Raw genomic sequence first — 7,987 nt, 5'->3', positions numbered from 1 at the left:
AACACAAAAACAGCTCCGTCGTTTCATATTCTTCAAGGCAGGAAGGGCCAATGGGGCTTGCACGTATGCACATCAGAGTCAACTGTTTGCGCCACGTGAAGTGACCAGCCAGCAGTCCCGCAAGTTGTGTGCAGTCCAATCTGATCAATTAACGCAAATCCCTAGAAAGATCCTCGGAGATTGAGGGCAACATTAGTTTTGCCTACCTGAAGCACCTCGAACTCTCCTAGTTAGTGCTAAACGAAATATCCATCCAGTTTATGACGGAGACTTCGACGTCCGAAGGTGGGAGTGCTGCAACTGATTGCGGACCAAAGAATGCCAAGTGGTCAGCTGTATCATCAACAGGTATATATTTTCGTCGAGACTTACATTGTCGAACTAGTTTGGAAGTAGGTAGAGTACCTTGAGTGCAGCTTGGCTGGTCCACCCACTTTCAACAACGTAGTTCATGGTTTTGAGGATTGCAATACCTCAGCTTGAAATATCGAGGCATCTTCCCCAAGAGAGAAGTGTAGTTTGTTGCCACTTGCAAAATTTCGAATTTTTCATTTACGACCTTTTATGCTGAAGACGTCGCGTACGATATATTCAATGTATATGTATGTACGTACGTATATTTGTTTGGGTGCACCGCCGCCTGAAGATTATTGAGCGATAAATCGCAATGAAAATCCACCAGACGAATATTCGCTTAAATTGCGCACTTAAATGACAACAAAGCGATGGGGTACACACATATGTATGTATGTATGTGTTTACTTGTGTTTGTGTGCGCTGCAGCGGGAGATGAAGGTTCCTCTCCCCTCCTCCCCCGCGAGCAAACAATGCCTTGAATTACTCAGCGTTTTGAGGGATGCACAAAAATGTAGGCTGGGGGATTGTGTGCGCCCGGGAATTCACTCCAAAACAATTAAAAACTGCGTGCAACCAACAAGAACATTGGAAAAAGTTTTGTCGTTGTTGCGATTGCTGTTGATTTTGTTGTTAATTTTCATGTTTGCTGCTGGTATTATTGTCGCTGCCGTTGATGCGACACTATGTTGCAACAACGAGGCCATCGGCAAGTTCAACGCGCGAATTACCCGCACATGAGCGGAAAATGCTCGCAACCGGGGATGTGCAATCAAATGTGGCATTTAATTTCAACACACTGCTTTGTTCTGAACAGTGCTTTCAAGGCTTCTATGCTGGAAGCTAAATGGGGCACAAAGCGAGCGAACAATGCAATGCGGATGAAAATATTGGAGAACAAGAAAGAACTTTGACTTGATTTGGTTGCGCCTCGCAGCATTCGCAACGCTAGCCAGCGGCCGGTTTAATTGAGCATCAGCGAAAAAAGCACTCAGAGATGAAAATCCGCAAGACAAACTTTTGCCGCAACGCTGACACCGAAGAGAAAGTTCGGAAATGTGGGAAAATAATTGCATTAAACACGGAAAATAAGGCGGAAACAGTTGCGCTTGACAAGAAAACCAGATTAAACTTTTTCTGCGTTTTCACCCGCCCACATACTGCCTCCGGTAATCGAATTGAATGGCGGCGTGTAAATCAATGAAGAGGAAATGGAGAATATAAAGTAAGTGAAGCATACAAGAGTTGATGCATAACTAAGGTGGGCAAATATTCAGTTACTCCAGCAACCAAAGCATCTATTTAGAATCTTAAGTATGTAGCTGGTAGGCTCATTTGTAAGAGTTCGATTTTCATTTCTTCGGCTTGAAAATTAGTTAGTGTTTTTCACTCTCGGTTTTACTGTTTGCAAAGAAATCATTTTCGAGAAGGCGTCGCACAATTCTAGAACACCACAGCGTTGCATTGAGTTATGTTCAGTTCAATTTTTAATGTGAGCATGTAAGTATGTATGTACACAAAGCTTTCCCTGAACAAAGAAGGATTATTTGCGACATTTCATATGAATTAACCGGCCCTATTACGGTTGTCGACGTCGAAGTCGATGTAATTTTTTGGTGAAAAAATAGTCCTCGCAAGTCCAACGCTAGCTACACTGACCACAGTTTTTTGCGGAAAGGTGTTCCTCGCAAAACTACTGTGGTCAGCGAAACGGAGTTGGTCTGATGAGGACTATTTATTGACGAAAAAAATTACATCGACGTCGACGTCGACAACCATGATTTCTTAATTTTTGACATGGATCTGTTGCTATGAGGCGTATGATCTGTCGGTCTTTTGCTACCCTGCTATCACATCAAAGGATCGGGTCCTAAGTCAGTGCCGTAGCCTGAGCTTCCTTTGCCGCTCGTTTGCAACGAATGTCAAAATCCCGAATTATTGACTTAGACCCAGACAACGAAAACAAACAATAGCAAACGTATCGGTATCGTTTAGTTTCGCTCATAGAAGGTAACGAAACACAACCGATTCAAATCACTCGGAAACATTTTGCGAGCGGTAACTTTACTCTGCTAGCGTTCGCGATAGCTAACGCAAACAAAACAATTGAATGCAGATAAATAGGGAAACAAACGAAACATAAAGCCAGTGCTCACAACACAAAACGAAACGATTCGTTTAGTGATCCCCTAGTATGAATACATACATGTGTTTGTATGTACGGAGACCGGCCCGGCCCGGTACGACGGGACACACCCCAGCCCGGAAATAAAGAGCCAACTTGTATTGTATGTATACATATGTACATATTTTTAATTTTGTGTTTATGCGAATAAATTTTTTACATCAAAGATTTGTATAATATATTTTCTGGTAAGTAGAAAAAGTGGAAGGTATTTTTATTTATAGATATGTAAACAAAACTACTAAATAGCTTATTTTTTCTATCGGTTTCCAAATATTTTTTCTTTTGCTTTTATCCTTGACTGTACATACTAAAATAGCTTAGGAATAACTCATTAAAGACTGTTTAAATTTTTGTAATAGTTAATAAAAAATTCAGTGAACGTAATAAACGATAAAATCAATAAAATGTATGTAATTAATGCGCAAAGACAGAATGAGAAATAAATAATGCAAAAATGATTATGTCAGCGATCCATAAATAAGTTTTCATTAAAGCGCTTTATTATATATACATATGTACACATGTATGTTATGTTCATTCATATCGCACACCGTCTTCAAAAGAGCCACAACTCAAAATTTGGCATTTTTGAAATTATGCGTTAAAAATGTACACAGAGCTTTTATTTACCTTTCAGCAAGAGCTGGAGCAAATTTTTGTTATAATTTGTTTAAAAAACCTAAGGTAAAATCGCCCTTGCCCAAATGATTTGCATGTGCTACGAAATAGTTTTTCGCATTTTCTGACGAACGCATTATTTTGAGTTGTGACTCTTTTGAAGACGGTATGCGATATGTATTACACGCCTGCTTCTGAACGTGCCTTGCGTGCTAAAACATAGCAAGAGGCGTCAGTGATCATCGCAACTACGACCAAAAATCTTTCGTCAGACCCAGAAAAAGTGTTTCATTGCGGTATCTGTTATATGTACCTCGTCAGTATTTCAAAGTTTTTGGAAATGTACGTAAAAAAGCAACTACATATTTATTTAAAAACATTTTTGTTTAAACTACGTACTGATGCGTGGGATTTCCAAACATCTCCAACTAGGAATCTATTCTTATTAATTTTGCTTATCAACATTTTAGGTTCATTTTAACGGAGCAATCAAATAGAAACTCTCGTAGTGCCTGTGTTTCATTGCGGTTTTATTTACATACAAATTTAAACCTTTGCTACATTCTATTTACCTGTTGTGAAATTTAAGCAAGCGCATGCAATGGGAGCTTTCCGAAGTCATAACTTTGTAGATATATGTACAGATAAGAATGTACATACATACATATATATGTACGCACATATTTGTATGCATAAATTGTGAAATATTTGTTTACAAACACAAAATATTCATTTTAAAGAGAGACATACCACTGCAAAATCTTTTCCAAGTTGCTGTTTTTTTTGCTTTTGCAAATTTAAATAAATTATCTAAGCATTTCATCACTCAATGCTATACGAGTGCAAAGCTCTCAGCGTAATCAATTACATATGAGTCGAAAAAAGTATCTAATTCAAATGCAATTGTTTTGTTATAAATAGATGTGGGGGACAAACAGCGTCAAAACGCAGTTAAACTCTCAGTTGAGGGCGGTACATTGTACGAGTAGGTGGATTATATAAACGACGGTGAATACTAAGCGAATTACATACATACATACATATATTAGTGATAGTGCCTAAAGCGATCGCAATGCCTTCAAGTGATAAACGCAGCGAGAAATCGAAAACAAGCGCAGTGGCTGCAAATGGAGCAGCGCCGCCACGCATCGAAATTCCCAAATGGTTGACGGCGGAACTATTTGAGCAACTGCTAAGAGAATCAGTTGCAAACTACCAAAAGATCACACAGTTCGAGGCAAAGCCCGCCTTGGCTGCAGGAGAAAACTATGCTACCATAATGTTACGTGTCAACATAGAAGCTGAACTAAAAGGTTTGTAAAAAAAAAAAATGAAAAAATGAATGAATGAAAATAATGATAGAATACAATATTGCCCCAGCCCTGAGGGCGATGACATTTCTCAAGTAAAAGTAAACAAGGCCGAAGAGGAAAGAAACTGTTAAAACAGTAATATTTCTTAAAATAAAATTTTTCGATAGGAAATGTAGTTTAATTATATTAAATTGAAAAATATATGTATATGATTTATGAAAAGAAATTATAAAGAAAATCATAAATAACTTAATAGTAAAACCAAATATTTGTAAAGTAAGCTTTCTAAATATAAACGAAATCGGACTATAAATACGGGGGTTTAAAATATCTCGACTCCTGCGCCACCTATCGGATTTACTCATCTTTTGTATTTGGGTCATCATCGAGCCCTGAGCCAACTGTGAAGTTTCAAGTCTCTAGGTCATCGGGGTCATCGGAAAGTTGGTCAAAAATTGATTGCAAGATTTACCCCTAACGAACATACATACTTACATACATACATATGTACATACAGAGCAAGTCAAATAAAAGCTTGTAAAAACGGCGAATTTTGTGAAAGTATTAGTGGAAGACTAGTGCGGCCGCTTTGGTGTAGTGGGCGCTACCACTCCGCGGGCCTTGGGTTGAAGCTCTGGTCAACGGCGATCGTCCCTCGGCTGGCAATGGCAAATCTCCGAGTGTATTTCTGCCATGAAAAAAACAGCTTCTCATAAAAATACAATCGCCATTCGGAGTCGGCGAATAATTCCGCTGTGTGTGACAACATTAAGTCGCACGCCACAAATCGGAGGAGAAGCTCGGCCAAACACTAACATGTGTGTAAGCGCCAATGTAGAGAGATTAGTAAATTTTAATGCATTTAAAATTTCTGAGGTGTTGTTTACTTTTACATCGACAAAAGCAAAGTAGCGATACATTTGTTCTCGTGAATGGAAGTGGCCACAGTGCATTGCGTATCTTATCTACATAAATCATAGAAATAGATGTATAGTGTCATACATAGAAAATTTAATCAGACTATAAACGAGAGTATTCCAGGCCGCTGCTATTCTTCGACGTATTGTAAAAAAAAATGTAAACCGAATATCAATTTATACATATGTAGATCCTGCTCTTTTTCATTTTTGTAATGTATCTATAAATGGATGTGGTCGAAAAAAAAAATCACACAATTCAAAACTATCTGACAGCACGCAATTGAATTTTTAATGAAAAATAGAAAATGCCAACTTGAGAAGGGTTAAAAGTTATTCATCATTTGACATTATAGTCGGTGTTCAAAAGAGCGAAATGTCAAAATCATTGCTATCTTATTTAAAAGGCCTTGAGTGGAACCCATGGTACAATAATTACAGGTATTGTCTTCCCAGAGAATTTTGCTTCACATCGAAATGCGTGCTCCTTTATTTTCATTTTGACGCAGTTCAATGTTGATTCTTTTACTCTTATTTGGCTTTGCTTTTTGTTTTCGCTTAATTTAATTTAAAAAAAATTTTCAAAACAAAAGAAAAAACTTTTGAAATGAAGTGATAATGAATTTAATTACTAAGCAATTGTCGTTTTTTTTTGCTTTTGCAAATTAAATAAGTTCTCTGCAATAAGGTTTGTTTAAAAAAATACGTGTACATCTAATGGTATATAGGGTATCGAAATATCCCTTTTCCCTAGCAGTAAACCTTTTAGTGTGGGCAACAATGATGTTTTTCAAATAAGGTATATAGATCGGACCTGTAATTATTGTACCATGGGGAACAGACGAATGTACATTAGAGTGCTTTATATGGCTCTCACCAAAATATTTCGACTCAAATCTGCGTTAAAATTTGTATATTCAACTTCCATGTTTTCAACATGTTCAACTTCTACAAATTTAAAATAATGCATGGATGGTGGGGCATTCTTATGTGTCAACCGCATTTGTATTTGTGTACACATTTAATTTTACTTGCATTTGTATTTGTGTACACATTTAATTTTACTTTGCAGATGATACGACCAAATCGTTGTCATACATGATGAAGATCCCGCAAGAAAACGAAATCTTTAAGGAAATGATGCGAAACCATAATATTTTTGAAATCGAATACAGGATGTATCACGAAGTCGTTCCCGAGTTCGAACAGTTGTACCGAGATGTTGGCATCGAGAGGAGTTTTTCAGCGAAATGCTACGACCTCGAGACCCCTTCGGAATTTGGCGTAATTCTACTTGAAGATCTACAACCATTCGGCTACAAGAACGCCAATCGATTGGAGGGACTTGACTTGGAGCACACAAAGGCTGTGCTTGAGCGCTTGGCACAGTGGCATGCAGCTTCTGCCATGCGTGTAGAGACGAGGGGCTTGTATCCAGAGCTGTTTATTAAAGGCATGTTCACCGAATCTCAGCGCAAGGTATTTGACAGTTTCAGTGCCACTATTAAAGCTCCATTTTTGGAGTCTGTAAAGGCCATAGAGGGCGGTGAGGCATATGTTGGTAGCGCGGTAAGTGAACTCTTGGCTTGTTTTGGCGTTGGCTCGCGTTGGCTAACCAGGGTTTTTATTGGAATCATACGTAATGTAGGCAAAAGCGTTCGACATCATGTTGGAAGAACTCTTCATAAAGTCCACTTACGATCCCAGCGAGTTCAATGCTTTAAACCATGGCGACTGTTGGAGCAACAATGTCATGTTTAAGTATGACAGCGAGGGAAAACTAGAGAATACACTACTCATCGACTACCAGATGATCAACTATGGTTCACCGGCGAAAGACTTGCACTACTTTCTGACGTCATCTACAAGCTACGATGTGAAAGTGAAACAATTCGATTACTTTATCAAATTCTATCACGACAACTTAGTGAAGAACTTGAAGCTTTTGAAGTATCCCAAAAAGCTGCCCACGCTGAAGGAAATTCATATCGCAATGATAAAGAATGGCATGTGGGGTAACTATTTATCAATTGGAATATTTTCTTTGTCACTTTCGGTTTCTTTTAGGGTTGGCAGCGGCTTTGGGTGTTATGGCGGCAGCTTTGTTAGAGTCTAACAGTGATGCCAATATGGATGGCTTTTTTGGCGATTCGGACGCTGCAGTTCGTTTTAGAAATGCAATGTTTACAAATCCTAGATACCGCAAACATTTGGGAATACTGCTGCCGTTTATGTGCAATCGCGGCGCCTTTGAATAATTAGTAAACATATTCGTACATACATACATACATATGTAAATATATTAAGAACATGTAAAATATTTTATTTGGCAATATAGCTATACAATCATCGGAAGTTTTATGGGAATCGTACAAGATTTTTTTAAAGCCATTATCGAAATTTAGTATATAAGTTATATGTGCATTAGGGTGGCCCAAAAATGTACAGTAACATAAAATTTTTAGAATTTTCTTGCTGCCACCCCCAGAATTATAGGAAATGAAAAATAGGGAGAACCGGGGAAATTTTTTTTTCTTAGAATTGCTATAAAATGGCTAAACATAGATAAATATTTTTTGATCGAATAAAAATATTTC

General features: G+C 38.0%; 1 protein-coding gene across 1 annotated transcript in view; it reads left to right on the top strand.

Moving 5' to 3' along the window:
- Positions 1-7,757, top strand: part of LOC118750196 — a 10,858-nt gene extending 3,101 nt beyond the window's left edge. Inside the window, exons 4-9 of the mRNA XM_036484922.1 lie at positions 258-348; positions 4,082-4,139; positions 4,181-4,473; positions 6,463-6,959; positions 7,039-7,405; positions 7,458-7,757. Of these exons, the coding sequence (XP_036340815.1) occupies positions 258-348; positions 4,082-4,139; positions 4,181-4,473; positions 6,463-6,959; positions 7,039-7,405; positions 7,458-7,648 (1,497 nt within the window). The 3' untranslated portion in view covers positions 7,649-7,757. The remainder of the gene's footprint in view (positions 1-257; positions 349-4,081; positions 4,140-4,180; positions 4,474-6,462; positions 6,960-7,038; positions 7,406-7,457) is intronic.
- Positions 7,758-7,987: the final 230 nt, after the last annotated feature.

Source organism: Rhagoletis pomonella, unplaced genomic scaffold, assembly GCF_013731165.1.
Source record: "Rhagoletis pomonella isolate Grant_MI unplaced genomic scaffold, Rhpom_1.0 Rhpom_scaffold_00001, whole genome shotgun sequence".
Taxonomy (NCBI): domain Eukaryota; kingdom Metazoa; phylum Arthropoda; class Insecta; order Diptera; family Tephritidae; genus Rhagoletis; species Rhagoletis pomonella.
Note: the sequence above shows the minus strand (reverse complement) of the source record. Positions and strands in the feature narration are given on the sequence as shown.